The sequence below is a fragment of the Gracilinanus agilis genome, chromosome 4, assembly GCF_016433145.1.
Source record: "Gracilinanus agilis isolate LMUSP501 chromosome 4, AgileGrace, whole genome shotgun sequence".
Classification (NCBI taxonomy): Eukaryota; Metazoa; Chordata; class Mammalia; order Didelphimorphia; family Didelphidae; genus Gracilinanus; species Gracilinanus agilis.
Genome location: NC_058133.1, coordinates 64,805,887 through 64,826,620, shown reverse-complemented (window position 1 = coordinate 64,826,620; position 20,734 = coordinate 64,805,887). Strand labels below are relative to the sequence as shown.

The window sequence follows — 20,734 nt, the reverse complement described above, 5'->3', positions numbered from 1 at the left end:
AGTGGTCTAGTGCAGCCTGAATCAGAACAAAATATGAGAAATGCTTAAAAAATAAGTTGAAAATATAACAAAACATAGATAGTGTTAATTTGTGGCTTTCTAAGACAATATGCCTCCTGCAGTAATCTGTTTCTATTTGAGTTTGACATATTTTCTCCATAGCTTCATGCCAAGCTCCATAATGTTTGCCTGAGTTTCATCATCTTTAAAATGAGCTGAAGAAGGAAATGGCAAACAATTCTAGTGTATTAAGAAAAAACCCAAATGGGGTCATGAAGAATCTGGCATGACTAAAAATGGCTGACCATAGCAAATCAGGTCAGGTAGGTGATACAGTGGCTAGAATGCTGGGCCTGAACTCAAGAAGACTCATTTTACCAGGTTCAAATCTGGCCTCAGACACTTAACAGCTATTTGATCATGGACAAGTCACTTAACCTTGTTTGCCTCAGTTTCCTTATCTGAAAAATGAGCTAGAGAAAGAAGTGGTAAACAACTCCAATATTTTTGCCAAAAAAACCCCAAATGGGGTCACACATGGAGTCAGACTTTGTTGAAAAACAACTGAACAACAACTCAGAAAAATTTTAGAATTTACCTGCATTGTCTTTTTATCACTATGAGATAGGAAGGATAAAAGCCATATTTTATTTGTAACTCATCATTTCACCAGATAAACACAGACACATCCAACTAGAAGCCCTCAAAATGTCCACAACTGCTAAAGATTGATGTGAAGAATATGTCTCAATAGAGTGCTAATATCAGTCATTTATTGCTTTATATTGTTTTTTCTTTGTCCATGCACCTAATTCTTACCTCCTACATTTTAATCTCCTAAAGGGTAGGGAATAAGACTGTAGCATTATGTTTATATTCTTCTAAAGTGCATCAGCCCAACATGCTGGAGGGCTTCCTCCATACTACCAAGGGAGGATGTGAGCTGCCCATCTTGATTTGCACCTCCATGATGCCTTCCTGCCATATGACTTATTTTCATGGCTATTTATAAATATACTAGAAGACATATGGCCTAGTGGATGGAAGGTTGTTTTTGGAGAGAAGGAAGACCTCTGATAGGTTTCCATGTTATTTGCTGGTTGTATAACTCAGGAGAAGTAACTCGAGCTCTTGTGATTAGGCAACTCTCTAAGACTATTTGTTGAAGACTATTTGCTTGTTGTGGTGGTGCAAAAATTCATAGTTGAGCCTTTGTCCACAGGCCTCTAAATCAGTATATATATATATACCATGAATCATATATGTATATATATACATATATGATTCATGGTGATATAAATTTCTTTCTCTCTGGACATACCTGGAAAGTATCTCCTATTTCTAGATTCTGGAAGCTATTAGTTTCAACATTTTCCCTTTCTCATGTTTAATTATTTGGAAATTTTTCACTTGTATAAAACTTGAATTTTAAAATTGTGATTTTAAAAGTTTCTAAATTGAGAAACAATTGATAATTTTGAGGAATAAAAGGCAGTTTTTTTATTCTTAAATATGGTTCACATACCCACTCATCCTCACCAATTAAATTAAAATTTTGAATTGGAAGAGAGCCTATGTTTCCTCAAGTACAATCTCTTCACACGATGAGGAATTCTGATTATCATTAATGACTAGGGTATAATTAGTAATTCTGGCATTTATTGTCAAATTAGTTGTGGATAGGGAGACCAATAGGGACATGAGATGCCAATTTAGGCAGGCAAGACAGTTGGACTGCTGATGCAGTTGTTCCTTCACCTTTGGCTCTTTCTTGATCTTTACTGCCTACAATCTCACACTATTTCCCTTTCATATCTCCTACCACCCTTACTAGCAAGACATTTTCTATAGGTGCAGACTAGCATTAGAAAGTGAAGTATAGAGATGGAAGTGAGGTACTGAGATAGTAATCTTTACACTGTTGTGATGGGAAAGCAATAGATCCCTGACTAATGTTAATGCCTAGAAAAATTCCCAGCTGCTCCACATTACTCCTGTCTCTAGCCCTGCAAAATGGAATGTTCTGAATTGAACATTCAGCCCCTGCTAGCAAGGTTTTCAGAGAATTCAGGGAATTCCAGAATCCAGAATCCAGAAAGTGATTTGGACCATTTACCATCTCTCAAGATTTTGGGCCAGTGTTTTATTACTACATTTCAATGTAACATATCTTCTCTGGAAAATAGCATTTTAGAATGATAAGTACCTGTGGGAAGGTTTCAGGCCATAGTTTATGTGATCGAATCTTGAATTCACTTTGTTTTCTTCCCACATATTCAGTAGGCACATGGGAATAATATGGTGGATGATAGCTTTGAATCGAGTAAAATATGTAACATCCATTGGGTAACCATTACATGAAACACGGCTGATTATCCATGATCCTGACCTGGTGCTGAGGAAAACCTTTTTCAAAAGGCAAAAAACTTCAGATTAGGTCAACCAGCTCTCAGTTATCCTTGTACATGGTGATAGAAGTATAGTAGGATAAGAAGTTTTCACTTTGGATTAAGCTATCTTCTTATCCTTCAGAGGAGAACAGAATGAGGCAGGAGATAGAGATGGGGAAGAGAGGAGAAAATAAAATTAAAAGTAAACCTTAAATGGTATATTACTTAGGGATTTGGGGTTCATAGTATGTAATATTTGCCTGTATCTTAACTGTATTTAGGAGACACAGGGGAGGAGGACAAAACTGGAATGTAAAATGTGTCATAAAAGAGGACAGGGTAGAAATTGCCAATAATTTTTCAACTGGAGAGCACTCAGTAGGTTTTAAAAAGAATGATCCCAGTGAGAGGCTGGAATGAATTGAACCTTTTTCACGGCATGGCTGAGATCCACAGTGATATCTGCTCCAGAGTTCCCCAGGCCAATCATAACCACTCTTTTGTCTCTGAAATTTCCAGGATGTTTATATTTCCAGCTATGCAAAATTTGCCCTTTAAATTTCTTTATACCTGTAAGGGGTGAAAACCAACAACAAAAGGCCTTAAAGATCTTATCTCACTCCAGGGTGAACATTCTGTAGGGCATAGGTCTTCCCCAAACCAGAAATCACAAATGTCATAATCCAGCACCAAAACCAATAACGATACTAAGTATTTATTCTTAGGCAGAAGAGTAGAAAGGCTAGCAATTGGGATTAAGTGATTTGCCTAAGGTCACATAGCTAGAAAATGTCTTGAGTTCATATTTGAACCCAAGTCTTCCTGACTTTAGTCCTGGTTCTATATCCATTGTACTACCTAGATGCTCCTCAGGTACATTCCTTAAAAATGTTCATTCTGATCTGGTACTGACTAAAAAATAGAATGGTGGATCAATGGAATAGACTAGGGGTAAGTTACTTTAGTAATCTAGTATTTGATAGACCCAAAGATCCCAGCTTTTCAGATAAGAATTTTTGGCTATTTGACAAAAACTGCTGGGAAAATTGGAAAACAGTATGGCAAAAATTAGGTATAGATCAGTACCTCATACCCTATACCAAAAGGTCAAATGGATATATGATTTGGATATAAAGAGTGAATTTAAAAGTGAATTAGAAGATAAAATACTTTACCTGTCAGATCTATGGAGAAGGAAAAAATTTATGACCCAACGAAAGATAATTATCAAAGAATACGAATAGGAGGCTTTCAGTTGAAGAAATAAAAGCTATCCATAATCATATGAAAAAATGTTCTAAATCCCTCTTGATTAGAGAAATGCAAATTAGTTTTACATCCTGTAATGAAAGTCACTTTTCATCCCTTGGTTTCAGTTTCCTTGTCTGTAAAATGAGGGATTTGGACCACATGACTCATGAGGGTTTTCTAGGTACATGATCCCATGAATGTAGTTCTTAATTTTAGATCTCTCTAAAGCATGCATCCTAGCTTGTTATCTTATATTATCCTGTATATCCTGAAGCTATTTGCTTTTTTTACAATTAAATTTAAGTTCTAAGAAGGCAGAGGATCCACAGACTTCTGGTGCTTAGTCGGTGTTTGTGGACTTAAACAACAACTTAACAAATATCTATTAAGTGCCTATCATCTGCAGAGCACCATGATATCCATTAAGAAGGAAACTAATTGGACAAAAATTTGGTAAAACATAAGAGAAGTCATCCAAGAAAACCATGATAGGGAAAGTTGTTAAGCTGCTTATAGAATAAGAGGAAGGGATAATATGTAGACATGGTGAGTTTTGTATGGTGCTCTTGAAATATCAAAAGACTGAAAAAATGAGGGCAACTAGGTAACACAATGGATAGAGCTCCAGGTCTGGTGTCTGGTGTCCTGGTTTCAAATCTGACTTTAGACACTTCCTAGCTATGTGACCCTGGGCAAGTCACTTAATCGTAATTGTCTAGCCCTTTCCCCAATTCCTTCTTAGAGATAAAAGACAAAAGGCAAGGATTTTAAAAAAAAGAAACAAAGAACATTATTTAACACACTGAGAAGATATCCTAAGGGATAATTCCTGGGAAGATATTGATAAGAATTGCATAGTAGGAGGTACAGAGGGTTCTTAATCTGAACCACTCACCATAGCACCTACATGGATGAGATCAGATATCTCCTGAAAAATCAGAGAAAATAAGGTATCAGGGGGAGAGATCATGATTGATTTAGTCACAGGGATCATAGAGGAGGTGGCACTTGAACTGGCTTTTAAGAGTGGATCTCAATGGTGGGAGAGCAGACAATAAGCATTCTAGGCTTATGGAAGAGTTTGGAGAATTATCCAGTATTGAGGAAGCACAGAGTAGGAGAATGAAGTGGAGATGAGAAATATAATTGACCATTTATCAATTGGGGAATGATTATATTCTTATAAGTTCAACTTAGTTCTTTATATATTTGAGAAATGAGACCTTTATCAGAGAAATTTGCTATTAAAATTTTATTTCCCAGTTTGTTGTTTCTCTTCTAATCCTGGTTACGTTTAAAAATTTTTTTTTGTTTATTAAAAAGCCTTTTAACATTTAATATAATCAAAATAACTTCTTAGTTGTAACTCCCATTGTCTCATCTTTACCACTCTTCTACTTTGCAACTAACACACTGTATTGATTCTAAGATGAAATGTGGGGATTAAAAAAAAAAGAGCAATATATAGTTTGGCAGGGTGCACAGAGATCCAGCCTAGAAGCCAGGAAAACAAATGTTCAAGCCCCACATATGATATACATTGACTGTGTGACCTTTGACAAGTTACTTAACTATTTGGCACTCTAGACAACTCTCTAAGACTGTAAGTTGCAGAGAAGGTACCCATGTGCATTGGCAAAAAGGTGTTTCATTCCTTGGAAGTTCTCTATCTCACTAAAATCGGAAGCCCATTTCTGATCTATATGATTAATTCAATGAAAAAAGAAGGGTTTTCTGGTAATCATACAAATGGAATGGAGTGAAGATGATATTACTATATAACATAGTACACAATAAATTAGATGCTTTAATAATAGATTAAAAATCCATACCGTTCTTCCCCATAACCCTTTTTAGACCTTTCACATTGCATTCCCAAACACAAATAATCAATTGAATGGATGAGAATTTTGTCTATCAGTCTTGTCTTTATTGATTACCCTAAAGATTAATTTAATAATTCAAACTTTTTTCCCTCACAAGACAAATTTGATAGTTTTTGCTATGGTTTTAGTGACTCCCTTTTTAATTTAAAATGTATTACATGCATCCATGTTAGAAGTCACACTCCCCATAGATCACTTGCCTGGAAAAGATGATAGTGGTAAGTAAGGTTCAACATGATGACCAGTGCAAACCAAAACAGCATCAAAGACAGATGATTCCTTTTTTCCAGAAGTCTCAGTGACTACATTCCATTGACCAGTGATAGAAAAATCTGGTTGTTTTGTAACACTGAGGACAGTGGTCTAAAAGAAAGCAGAAAAATCTAAGCAAGGAGGAAGATTAATTGATCATGGGTTAGGAAGATTGTGGCTGTTGCCAATAATCCTGGTAAGGAAACTGACCTTCCTCTCTTTCCAAGATTATCTGTATCCATCCTATATATGGAAGGCTAGGCCAGGCTCCTGAGCCTTATATTACTAAAATGACCCTCAAATAACAGAACTTTTTGTCTCATCAAGAGGAAGTACATAGCCAGTTGAGATTTCTATTTGGAAGAGCACTATGGGAATGGGGATCTTCTTTCCTCTCTTCAATCTTCCGGAAGGCTAAAGTCTTAACTTTGAGCCTCAGCCTTATCAGTGGGGTCCTTGCTACCAAGTTTCTGTCTGCCAAATTCTGATTTTTTGGACTGTAAACTTTAATAATGTAGTACCAGAGCCATCTTTGGCATGTATTACCCAACTTTGCTGTCTACCTTAGGACATCTCTGACATCACCATTGGTCTACCAGAACTTCTACTTTACTGCTTGCTGCCAGAAATTCATACTTTTACAAATGTATTTCTATTGTCCACTGCTAGGACCTTCCTGGTTTATCCCCCCGAACTCCTTCTCTCTCCTTAAGCTTAATTCCCATCTCCCACTACATCGGTCTAGTCTCTGAATCTTAGCATCCTTACTCTGACCATATTCATTCCTAACCAAGACCCAGACACTGGGTTGTACATATGAAAATAATCTTAAATAGTTCTCAAAATATAAGTATCCTTGGAATGAATATCTAGTATTGATTCTAAAGATAGAAGGTAAGGGATTAAAAAAACAAACAACCAATGATGTTGATTGGAAAAGCCTTCCTGTAAGAGCTGTCACATAAACTGAGCTATAAATGAATCTAGGATTCGAAGAGAGAGAAATGAGGAAGAAGTATGTTCCAGGAATGAGGGGGAGCCTGTGCAGAATCAAGGAGTCTGGATTTAGGAAACCAAGTTCAGAGAATAGCCAGAAAGCTGACTCTTTGCAGGAATGTAGACCATGACAAGGGTAGAAATAGGCAAAAAGCCTGAAGATTATGCATGAGCCAAATTATGAAGGATTTTAAATGCAAAGATGAGAAGTTGGTACTTTTTCCTACAGGAAATATGTTTCCCATGCCTTACCTTAAAACATATATATGGCAACAGTCCAAAGTGCTTGGTGTATGCACGGAAGTAATCCATGACTTGACTATTGTGCATATAATTGGGATAATCTTTTGGGATGAGGAAATCACTAAAGGTCATCATTTCCTTAGATGTATTAATCGTCAGAGATTTGTATATGCTGGCCTTCCCCTCGATAGCTTCTTCCTTCAAGAAGTAAGCACACCAATACTGTTTAGCTTTGTCATCAAAGAGCAAATCTACAAATCTCACAAATCCCTGATTTCTTACATCACATTGGCAAAAGCTCACCCCCAGTCCTTCTCTCAATCTCAAAGAAGCACTAAATATTCTTATGAGAAGAGCCTTCCTGGACCATTCTTATTTCTGTCTCTGCAATATTTGCTCCATGGCCAGTCTAATGATACATAAATATTTGGATCTTCTTTCCTAACTTAACTATACACTACTATAAGACCATAGACGCATGAAAGTCAGCAATCCTCGGCAAATGACATTGGTTTAGTTAGAAATTAATACCAATGGGGAAAGGATATTTTTGAAATTTTTCTTCTTGAAAGCCCTTAATTAAAAATAATGCCACTGCTTTCTACCCAATATCATGACAAATGAAACCATTAACAATTTAATATACACTATTTTAACAGATCTTAATTTTTCAATGTGCTATTCATTTATAACTTGATTAATATATGCAACTGTAATGAGTGAAATTCTTGAGAGGCAGTATTTCTTTCAGGATACCTAAATATAATTTTGGGAGCTCATTATTCAGCTCCTCCCTTGAGCATCCCAAAACATCTCTAATTGGTAAACAGCTAATTAGAAGCTGGTCCATCAAACTCTCACCCCTTCCCCACACTAACAGATAGTGGTATATTATGTAAGCAGGAAGAAAATCATTGTAAAACCTTCCTGTCAACCAGATTTTGTGAAAGGAACACTTGCCAAAGGATCAAGAAAATAGAAAATCTGTAAATTGGATGTTGCATGAGGTTTAAGACCTTGCTTAAGTAATTCTCTCTGATACATAGGGATTAGGTTCTTTTGATTTCAGGGTCCTGATATAAGAATGAATACAGTTTATTAAAAATAAAATTTCACCCTACTTATTTTATCTACTACTTTATAATTCAAAATTTATTTATTTGAAAATAAACTAATTTAATTAATTAATTAATTAAGAATATTTTTCCATGGTTACATGATTCATGTTCTTTCACTCCCCTCCTCTCTCCTCCCTCCCAGAGTTGATGAGCAATTCTCAAAATTAATTTATAACAGTTGTGTTTTTTTAGTGAAAATCACAGAGTTTAAAACTATAAATGCCTTAGAGATTTTATATGTTAGTGCTTCCATTTTATAATTGAGAAAACTGAGGCCCAAAGAAGTCAAATAATTTTCCTAAGGTCAAACAGGTTATAAGTAGTTTAGAACTCAGATCTTCAGATCCCAAATCTAAAGTCCTTTTCATTATCCTAGGATATCCTACCTATTCTACATTTCATTAAAAATAGATTTTAATCTGATTCTATCAGTCATATTACTTTTCTTTTTGACTTGAGGAAACAAATTAGAAAGGTCAGACTTAAGTCAGGCAATATTTCTTACTTGAAACTTCCAGAGGCCTCCAATGTCATCACTCTTCTCAAAGCAAGTGGGTTCAAGTCCCTCATCCAGGCAACACTTAATGGCAGGCAGTCCACAGGACCCAGCACCAATGATTGCAACTTTCTTTACCATGGTTTCCTGTGTCAGGAGAAAAATCAGACAAGTCTTCTAATACTTATCCTTTTAGTGACAGAGGCTCTTTAGTTCTTGGTTTCTACCTTCTATATTTTCTGGCTATAAGAGGGTGTAAAACAACTCAGATACTAGCGTTGGAAGTATAATATGTGTAGAATTGGAAGAATGACTACAAAAAAATATCACCAAGGTGTTGTGCCATGCTTCTGGCAAGAAGAAAGGTTAGCTTCTCCACCCAGGAGATTCTAATGTAGCTCTTGTGTGTTATTGGGTATTGGTGTCTCATTTTCCTGTTAAACTGTGAATTCTATGGGGGAAGAAACTATATCTCTCATAAAGACTGTTTATCTCCCCAAGACACCAAATTGTATACAATACACAGCAAGCTCTTAATAAATGACTAGAATGTAAATTCCCAATAGAACACAAGCCCCTTGAGAATCAGAAATATTTAATATATTGTCTTCAAATTCCCAGTGAGTTGAATTGAAAATCCTTATTAAATTAAATTAAGTAATGTAATTCATACATTTTAATTTCCACTTGCAAGTTGTTTAAAGCATCAAAGAAAATACTTCTCTACTTGGAAAATATGTTGACTCAACAATTTTATTATGATAAGTCCACTCACACTAGTCATCCTTTACTACCATGCTAGACTTATCTTCTTCCTCATCTCCTCCCTTTTTTTTTAAACCCTTGTACTTCGGTGTATTGTCTCATAGGTGGAAGATTGGTAAGGGTGGGCAATGGGGGTCAAATGACTTGCCCAGGGTCACACAGCTGGGAAGTGGCTGAGGCCGGGTTTGAACCTAGGACCTCCCGTCTCTAGGTCTGACTCTCACTTCACTGAGCTACCCAGCTGCCCCTTTTTTTGCTTGTATTTCTAACTCTTAGGACAATACTAGACACAGTACCTAGCACAGTGTAAGGATTTCATAAATGTTGTTTAAAAAATAACTTAATAAATGATGGCTGGTTTGATTTGACTTGACTATAGGGCAAGAAGTAGGGGGGATTTGAAAAACAATTCTGCCTCATTCTTGCACTGCATTCTTCTTCTTTCCACTACCTATCGTGTTGAGGCAAGAAGGTATTGATCTCATTATATGAATCTTTCCCTTTTCAGTGCATTCTCATATAGTAGATTTGGACCTAGAAGCTTTGGGTTCAAATTTCTGCTCCTATATATAGACTATAGCAACTAGAAGATTACTAGAGCACATTACTCTGATTGTGTAACTTTGGCAAAAATGAATCAACACTATCACAACCTCATAATTTACAAAATATTTAAAGCAAGAACATTCCAATTTTCTCTGCAATTGTACCATTTTATCACTCTATGGTACTGACAATTTCCATCTTTCTTAGGGCATTGATTGATGAAGATTTCTACTTTATCATCTTTGGAAATGTAGATATGAGAAATGTTCCTTTGACTACTATCTTTCATACTATCAATTGAAATTTCTTATTAATATTTATTTATGCACTTTATTAGTACAATGAGAACTGATAATTCTGTGGCATTGGGAGATATTGAATCATACTTTCTAAATTGCTAAAAGACTAAATTCTATCTACTCTAATGGTCGTGTAAGTAATTTCTTCTTTGAAAATTGGTAATCTGTATGGGGTGTTTATAGTATCTCTATCAATCAAAACGTAATTCCTAACTATCAACATGTGTTTATTAAATACCTATGAACTAAAGATAATAATTTGGTGGCTCAGTGGGTGGATTGCTGAGCCTGGAGTCAGAAAGGCTCATCTTTCTGAGTTCAAATATGGCCTTAGACAGACTCTAATTGTGTGACCCCGGGCAAGTAATTTAAACCTTTTTGCCTCCATTTTCTAGAGAAATTAGAGAAGGAAATGGCAAACTACTCCAATGTCATGAAGAGTCAGACATGACTGAAAGTGATCAATCAACAAACATGGGTCCAACACTGTGGTGGGTGCTAGGGATCTACATACAAAGAATGGAGCCTACTCTTCCTACTTTCAAATAACTTATGCTCCAAAAACCAGATTATAAACCTTTTATAGGACCTTCAGGGGAACTGTATTTTTAAATTTTGTTTACTGTCAAGATCTAATTAGAAACCTCACAGGATAAATAGTTGGGTAAATGGCTGTCCATTTGATGGATGTGATATCCATGTGGTATATTATTTAGATCCTACATAGTAAATTGCTCTGTTCTACTGGTCAAAAGAGTGTAGCTAAGCATGTGGAACACAGCCACATCCCAATCAGCTCTATAACCCAAGTTGTAGCATTTAATAAGGTTAAATTTGTGAGTGTTCTTTTAGTTTTCAACAGAAATCACAACCAATGAAGAAGTAGCTTTGGCCAATAATGCCACTTTCCATTAAATGAGTTCTTTTTCTGGTAATATTGAGATACTTTAATAAAAAGATCATTTTATGCACCTGGAAATCAAAAAGAAACCCAATGAGGAAGACAAATCTTATTCCTTGTTTTGGATCCGATTCTTTGGGTGAGGGAAGGGAAGAACCAAACTTAATGAATTCTTTCCAACAACAAATAATGACTCTCAGCATGAAATCCTGGGGCAAGATATCACAGGCTTATAGAATTAAAACTAGACAGGATCTTAAAAGCCCATTCAAACCCTTTACTTTACAGATAAGGAAACTGATGCATAGAGCAGTGAAACAATCTGTTCAAACTTCCACAGCTAGCAAGTATATGAAGCAGAGTTTGAATTCAAGTCCAAAGAAATCTTTGAGTGCAAACCAGGGGCTGGTCAGTTTTGATTTAGTTTCTTGTCTCTCTTTGTACCCTTAACTCCTGGCACACAGTAGGTACTCAACAAATGCTTATTGACTTGACTTATCCATTCTGCCATCTAGCTTCCTCAGTCACATACTTCTCATGGTGGATAGAGCTCTAGACATGGAATTCAAATCTTGTCCCTGAAACTTTTAAACTGTGTGATAATATCCAACTCATTTAGCTTCTTTGATAGTGAATTTTCTCATATGTAAAATGGATATAATTGTACCTACCTCACACTATTGTTGTGATAATTAAAGAAGGCAATATCCATATCACCTAAATGCTTTGCCAACTTTCAAGCACTATATAAATACTGAAAAATGCAGAACTTCCATTTCTTAGTCATGTAACCATGGGCAAATAAATCACTTTACTTCTTGGACTCTGAATATCTTAATCTGTAGAATGGGGATAATCATGATGATACTGCTTAATACAGTGCTTTATAAATCTCAGAGTAGTACATAACATGCAATGGCTTAGGATGATGTAGAACTTTACAGTTATAAAGAATTCTTTGAATTTTATCTCACAACATCTCTATGAATAAGATAATTATGGGAGTCATTTATAGTTATAAAAATAGGTAACACATATTGCTTTAAGTTTGCAAAGTGCTTTGTCCATATTATTTTTATTTTATAAATGAGGAAACGGGAGTTTTATTAACTTGTCCAAAGTCATCATACAACTAGTGTCTGAGGCAGGATTCAGACATAGATCTTCCTACTCCAAGTTCAGGGCTCTATATGTGCACTACTAGCTGTATGATTATGTTTACTTTAATGTTTAAATTTTTTTAAAAAAATTAAGTAACTAACTTGATTGTTACATTCAAATACTCAGTTAACCCCCTTTTCTCTCTCCATTAGAGAAGGCGTCATTTGACAAAAGCTCTGTGTATATGTAAAACTGCATCTTGCTTATTTCTATTTATCGTTTTTATTTTGCTCAACTCATCATGAAGCTTTATTATTATCATCATCTCTAGAGTGAGGAACTAGAATTCGAATCAAGGATTCTGGACCCTTGTTTCCAGATTGTGATGAATTTTTCCTCATGTCTCCTGGCTTCTTGAAAATAGTAAGTAAGTCAAAAAGCAAAAGCAATGATAAATAAAGGAAAGGACTCCAATCGACTTTAGTTAAACAATCTATGTGTGTGCCCTGGTCAACTAAAAGGAATAGGACAAAAGAGTGACGTAAAGTGGAATGATGTAAAGTGCAAAGAGGAAAGGAGGTTTTTTGTTCTTTTAAATGCAATTGAACAAGGGCAGCGAGGTGGCACAGTAGAAAGAGAGCTAGACCTGGAATCAGAAGGACCTGGGTTCAAATTTAGCCTCAGACAGGTCTTATATGTCTGACTCTGGACAAGTCAATTAATCCCATTTCCCTAGCCTTTGCCCTCCTTTCCCAGAGTTGTCACTAGGACAGAAAGTAAGGGATTAAAAAAATAAGAGCAATTGAACAAAGAAGGGAAAAGTCCATCCCATTTAAAGGAGTTCTCCATTGCAGGGTTTGCTGTCATTTCACAAGCCAGGAACCTCTGTCTATATTTAAGAACAGTGATGGGAAAGCAGGAAACACTCACCAAGAAAGTCACACAGGTAGACTTCAGAGAGGTTCTTTCACGTTTGTGCAATCACTGTAATAGGTTGGAGCGGAGGATCTTATAGGACCTTCCAACTCAGATTCTGAGTTGGTTGATGGCAGATCTGACTGGGAGTCTTTTCTGTCTTCTTCTGAAGACCTTTGTCTCTGGGTCCAATAAGCAGGCTTCCTTTTAAATTTCAAAACTCAGTATTCAGGTATTCCCTACCCCACCCCTTGCTTTTCAGGCAGATTAATGATCATGGCTCTGTTTTCTCCCAGGATGTCTAAAAGCTCCCCCCACCAATTTTGTATTTTTTCCAAAACAGCTCCCCCAAATTTTCTCCTTTTCCTAAAGAGTGATGAATACCAATTCATTTTTACTACCTTCCCAAAGAATTCCAGGATCTGTTCTTTTTCATTTTAAATTATCACTGAAATTTGAAAAGTCAAAGAGTTCTTTGTCCAATAAAGAGGAAAAATAAAAAGAACACAGTTAATCTTTTTTTCCCTTGCACCAAAGTAAATGTAAGAACAGCTTTGTAAATAGTGAGGCCAGGAGTTCAGAAAAATCAGAACCAGAGCTCAGGGAGTAAATGTTAAGGACACACCAAAGGATTTTGAGCATCTGAAGATTTAGCAGATTCACCAGGGCCAGACAAATGCTCAAAGGCGATTCCCCCCAAAATCCACTTTTCAAGATAAATTGATCCACTAACTGTTCCTCAGTATAATATATTCCACCATCCATCTCCCTTTTTACATGTTAGTCAGCCAGCAAACAACAAAATTAAGAGATTACTAGATGCCATGCAATATGTGAGGACCAGGAATACAAAGAAAGGCAAAACACCCCATGGTCTTGGCCCTTGAGGAATTCCCATTCTAATAGAGGATGTATCATGCAAATAACTATTCAATATTAGAATAGTATAGAATAGTATAGAGGGAATGAGAGGCTGGGCATGCAAGGACTTTGAAAAGCAGCTTGGCACCGGCTTGAACCTTATGGGCTCCCATTCTAGAATGGGAGGAATGCTTAAAAAGGGACACTTGGATTCCTTAGGGGTCACTTGATCTCTAGATTCTGAGGAGAGCAGAGGCTTACTTCCTGTGGCCATTTCATATTGGGTTACAGGAAGTAGCCAAAGTTCCTGACACATTTTGGAGGTTCCTGATATCAAGAGAATGTCTGTGATCCTGAAACCTGTGACACTGTTTCCCATCCAGATCATCTTTTGTGTGTGAGCTGCAAGGACCTGAAATGTCTAGCCTAAAATTGAGCCAGACCACCTGGTTTGAGGCCTTTGGCCTCTAGCCATCCTATCTGACAAACTATACTGTGTTCCTGTTTTAATAGTGGACCAGCTAGTCAGGAATAGGTAGCTAGATAATTATTATAGACAGATAGAGTGCAGTGAATGCAGCCCAACTTTGTTGGGACCGAAGAGACCTTTGGAGGTCAGGCAGGGGGAAGAAGATAAGATTTTATTAGAGATAGGGACTCTGTCTCCTGGTCCACTTACCCATCCTGTGTTTTGTGAATAAACCAAGTTTTTTGTTTATATCATCATGAGAGAGCAGTTAAAACCGTGTTGACCTGCCAGAGTGCTGGAAAACCTAACATCTGGGTCTACAGCCTGTGGTCAACTACTGATTAGGTTCAGCACTGGTCCAAACCTCTAAACTAAACCTAGTTACATCTCGCAGTGAACAAACCTATTTATTTCAATGTATGCAGGATATACAAAATGAAAATAAGAGGCAATCTCAGAGAGAAGGCACAAGTGTTCCTCTCTATCCGGAATACATTCCCTCTTCACCTCTTGGATCCCTCTTGGAATACTTGACTTAATTCAAGACATTAGGAGATACCTCCTATGCTAGATCTTTCCAGATCTCCTGAGTTCTTTCTTAACATTTTCTTCCTTAAATCATTTAATATTTTATGTACTTATATTTAGATATCTGGGTATATATCATGCCTCACCCCCGTCAAGTGTACAAATCTCTGTGAGGTCTGATTTTCTTCATATACATCAACCAAAAAAAACATATTGCAAAAGATTAAATGCAGAAGCAAATATGATTGTAAACATTTTCTCCTTCTTGAAATCACTTATAACATTCTTATTTACTATATATTTATTTCTCTATGTACATATACTTCACTCCAATCAAATGGAAGATTCTTGAGAGAATGCTTTTTGGTGTATGTTGTATCTCTCTACTATTGAACAGTGTTTTACATGGAGGAAGAGCATGCTAGATTTTGAACTTAATTTAATTGAATTTAATGGAATAATTCTGTTAAGCCAAGTGGACATTAAAGAGAACTGCCACAAATGTGAAACAATGTCACTCTTTTCACTCACTTTCTTTGGAAAATATAGCTATTTTCCATAAAATGTTATTTCTGCTAATATAAATATAGGCTTATCATTGTTATTTTGAATGCATTGATAAATACCTCAAAATATATCAGCTTTAATGTCTTATATAGTAAATGTCAATGGATATAACCCATTGGGTTGTAAGCTCTTGGGAGTAATCTATAATTTTTTAAAGTGTAAATGGCCTTGAGAACAAAGAGTTTGAGAAATACTGATCTAAGATAAGACTCAACTTGCACATGGGAATTATTGTAAATGGTCTTAAACTGTCCTTGGAGCATAAATTATCAGGTCCAATAGACAGGCAAGTCGGTACATCTTGCCCTCTGGGCTTGATGCCCGTCAACTGTGTGGTGTTTGCTCCATCAACTCCCAACTGTTGCTGAGCAAAGATCTCTGGCGCAAGGGGACAGCCAGCATAGTTGCTCCCAGTGTTCTTTATATGCTTACTCTGACCCTGCTGGTATCCTCCACCAGATGCAAGCTCTGGTATTCAGCAGACAAAGTGAGGCTGCTGGTCCTGCTGCACAGCTTGTTGCCTGTTACTTCTGCACTGTTTGCTCGGTGGTGTGTATACTATCTGGTGGGACTGAGACCCTAAGGATATTTATTTTGGTTGGTCTCAGTATTCTTCATTCAATTCTTGAGAATTATTTCTGTCCTAAGCATTTTTTTCTTTATCATAAGGATATATCTGATGACTTCAGGGAAAAACAGACCTCCTCCCAAGTTATGAATTTCTCAAACTGTTCTGACTCTGTGTGTATCTCTGAGTAGTTTAAGTTCATTCATCTTTATTTTTCTATAAAAGCCTTTAAATGTTCTGCATTGCACCTCATAAAGTACTTTGCTGTTTTTACTCAACTTATTTCTAATACTCCTACAGCATTCTATTTGGCATTATAGTTATTTGTTTAACAGATAAAAAAAAAGAATTATTATAACCAGGAGTGTGAAAGATCACAGAAGCTACTTTCTTGATCATCTTCCAACACTAACTTGGACTAGAAGTTCATTTGTAAAACATTACATAAGAGCTTGTGGTGTTAAATTTCAAAAAAGCAATTGAGGGGAAAATAAGCCTGCAAAGACTTCCTCATGATACTGGACAGAGCCTGATGACCCAGAGGGCTTTTTGTCAATGTCTGGCACTTAGCACAATACTGGGCACTTGGTAGGGTCTTAACAATTAGGTATCGATACATTATTTATTAAAGCAATGAGGAAAACAAATGGAAGTCAAATGAGATAAATATGCTGACATGTCTATTATTGGGTTAGTGTCATGTAGTGATCACTGAATTTGGACTCTGCCACCTCAGCCCCCCTATAAACTAGGTGATGGTAAGAAGGAGAAATGACACAAAAAAGTGAAGAAAAAGGTGACCAAAGACCCAGGCAAATAGGAACTGCCAGCAAAAAAGGAAGAAAATTATGTAATCATGTCACCAACATTGTTGCCCTGACCCTTCATGGGACTCTGAGGTGGAGTGAAGTAATCCCAAATTGCCTGATGTAGAGAATAATTTATCATCACACTTCACCCACCCATCCACCATGACTATTAATCTACGTATCCTCTGAGTAACTAAACTAACCAAACAACAGATACTTTCCTTGTTTCAGGGAAAGCAGACTTCCACCGAACACTGTCCTAATCCTCATGATTCAGGATCTCTGCTGAATCAAGCTTTTTTTTCTCTTGCCACTTCTCCTCATACTCTCATCTTTATCCAGGTCAAACTGTCTTTCCTTGGTCCTTTTCCTCTATTATCCTCATCATCCACTATACCTTTGGAAATCCTGCTCTGTCTTGTAATGGGGATAATTTGAGGAAAGGTGTGTGGAATAAGGGAATTTGAGAGGAGGTTGTCAGAGACTTGCTAAATGGGTAATCTAGGTTATAGGTAGGCTGGAATTAAGGAGATTCAGGATATAATAGGGCTGAAGTCAGGAGTATAACACAGAAGGGAAACAGAAATCTTCAGGGAGAGGAGAAATTAAACTAAACAGCAGACTTTACAGACTGGGACTTAGACTCAAACACAGGCTGAGGGAAATAGACTAAACTGAAATTAACAAACAGGGTTTAGTTAATTTCACAGGAAGGGACTTGTTTTGAAGTCACACCTTCCTTCAAGATGGATACCCGGCTTCCTTTCAAACCCAGAGTATGTTGGTTCTTTCCCTCTTCTTCCCTCTCTTAATAACTAACAAACAAATTATACTAATAGGTCTGTTGAAACACAAAAGGGTTTATTATCTTTAAAGGATGATTTGTCAGTAAAGTGGATCAAAGGAAAGCCCTAACAGTTGTCTCAGGAACCTCACGTGGGGGAAGGGAGGCAAAGATGGAATCTGAGTAAGGACCAGCCTTTAACTCAACTTACAAAATAAATGATGACTGACTAGTTTCTTTATATCTAATACTGTCAAATAACAATTAACCCTTCACAGATTTGAACTCCTCTCTAATTACTCTCATTATTAACTCCACAGACATATAAGGCAAGGGAGGGAAGGTAGGAAATAATATTGGGAAGGAAGATATAAAGGGTTTATCCAAAATAACAGTTTCTTAAATAAATATATCAAAGCTAGGCTAAATTTCAATTGTACAGATAGGTAAAGAAGCAGCTCAGTTGGTTAGATAACCTCTCTCCACAGGAGACTCAAACCAACTGTCTTTCTCCCTCAAGATTCCAAACTCCTAACTGCTTTAGAACTCAGCCAAAGCTTGAAAAAACTATATGACCCCCTCTCTCTATACTACAGTCTTTAACAATTCATCTTTATGCTAGATGTGTTCCACTGTTTTTTCTTTCTTATTTTCTTTTATTTCATTAAATATTTCCCAATTAAATGTATACATTTTAATTTTTAATTTCAAATTCTCTTCCTTATTCCCACCCCATTTCTCGAGAAGGCAAACATTTCGGTTTTGATTATACATGAGATCCTGCAAAAAAATTCACTAATGAAAACCCAATTTGTTCCAAGACAACTCATTCAAATCCATTTACTTCAGGACTGATTACTCCTTCTGTGGCTGGTAACTTAACAAGCCAGCACAGTGAGTTGTAATATTCCTTGATTTCACTGTCTTATCAAATAAAAGATTAATTTTGTTATTTTTAAAGTTTTAAAAATTCATCATCTTGTAATATAGGCCTTTAAAATCTCACTTAATAAGTAAGTCAACGAATGTTTTTAAATGATTACACATTAAATACATTATACATATTTAAAGGGTTATATATACATATAAATGGCTATCCATTAAACAATATACTATACATTTCCATTATTTTCAATTGCTAATCTCCAAAATACTCATATATTGATTTTGTCATAGTAGTATGCCATCATCTTTATTATTTAAAATTCTCTTTGACCTTTAAATGTATAAACAATACAGATTTGTTGCTGATATTATTGTCTTTACCTGATGTAATATAAGTGTATTTTTTGTTGCCTGACCATTTATTAAATTTTACTCAAAACTATATAACATAAATGAAAACTGTAGACCATTTATGAGACTTCTATGAGCACATTCATATTACAGTTATATTAATTAATATACCAATTATATTTGTACAGTTATATTAATTAATATACAAATTACCTGTCTATATACATTTTTACCAACTTGTTTTCATTGCAATCAATTCACTGCTTACTTTAGAATCTTGCAATCAGTATTTTTGCTCTATTGTTATTTCCATGAGGAAGTTGCAAATTTCAAGGTCAAAAGGCATGACAGATTTTGATCTATTAATAACAATTATAGATAAAGTGCATATGAAACAGGCTGGAACAATTTACTCTATAACTGAAAAATTATAAAATTGAACAACTGAAAGTTTTAAGAAGTCTGTCCAATACAAAGACCAACTATGGTTCAAGAGGACCAAAAATGAGAAATGTTCTCTGCCTCCCTGAGAGATAGATGTCCCCTAATAGAGACTAAATATGATAGGAAACATGGACAATATGGCAATTTCCTGCCCCCCTTGCCTACGCATATATGTTTCAAGGATTTTTTTTTCTTCAATAGAGGAAAAGATAAGAGACATAGAAAATGAATTCTTATTAATTTAAAAAATAAGAAGAAAAATATGTGTAGACAAACGGTAGAATGCCAACAATAGAAGAGACTTTAGAGATAACTTTGGGTAGTCACTAGGTTTTGCAAATGAGGGAAATGAGGATGAGTAACCTGTCCAAGGTCACACATGTAATTAGCGGCAACATAAGCACCAGAAAGACCACACCGGTCTCTTGAAATGGATTATTTTTTGACAAAGGATTCTCTGCCTTCAGAATATGCATTATCATCCATACTTTGATGGATTTGTAGCCTCATAGGTGAAAGTGTTCTTGGTAACAATGAAGATGCCCATATCATCCTGCAACCTTATCCACAGTAAAACCAACCCCTTCAAACCAGACATGGGCATGGCAGACAGGTCAAACTGAGAATGGATCACATGGGTCTGTTTTCTCTGGTTTGAGTTGAGAATTTTAAAACTTTTCATAGCCCCTTTATAATTGTTTGTTGCTCAATTGCTCAACTGAGGATTGAAATATTCAGGACATGACATAACATAACATAACATAACATAACATAACATAACATAAGCAGAGAGTCCTCATATTAATGTTTCTTTTACTAATATATGGAATATTTGTCCATGGTTATATGAATCATGTTCTTTCCCTCCACTCTTCCCACTCCTCTCCCATAGCCAATTAGCAATTCCACTGGGTTTTACATGTGTCATTGATCAAGACCTATTTACATAATATTAACATTTGCACTAGGGTGATTGTTTAGAGTCTACATCCCCAATCATATCCCCATCAAGCTATGTGATCAAGCAGTTGTTTTCCTTCTGTATTTCTACTCCCACAGTTCTTTCTCTGAATATGGATAGCATTCTTTTTCGTAAGTCCCTTAGAATTGTCCTGGATCATTGCATTGCTGCTATCAGAGAAGTCCATTACGTTTGCTTGTGCCACAGTGTATCAGTCTCTGTGTATAATGTTCTTCTGGTTCTGCTCCTTTCTCTCTACATCAATTCCTGGAGGTGGTTCCAGTTCACATGGAATTCCTCCAGTTGATTATTCCTTTCAGCACAATAGTATTCCATCATTAACAGATG

General features: G+C 36.1%; 2 protein-coding genes across 3 annotated transcripts in view; one reads left to right on the top strand and one right to left on the bottom strand.

Moving 5' to 3' along the window:
- The window catches only part of LOC123244079 (dimethylaniline monooxygenase [N-oxide-forming] 3-like), a 97,806-nt gene extending 89,033 nt beyond the window's left edge, over positions 1-8,773 (bottom strand). For both annotated transcript variants that reach the window (XM_044672355.1, XM_044672356.1), the window contains exon 1: positions 8,642-8,773. In XM_044672355.1, the coding sequence (XP_044528290.1) occupies positions 8,642-8,773 (132 nt within the window). The remainder of the gene's footprint in view (positions 1-8,641) is intronic.
- The window catches only part of LOC123245894 (dimethylaniline monooxygenase [N-oxide-forming] 3-like), a 163,806-nt gene that overhangs the window by 121,841 nt on the left and 21,231 nt on the right, over positions 1-20,734 (top strand). The window lies entirely within an intron of this gene.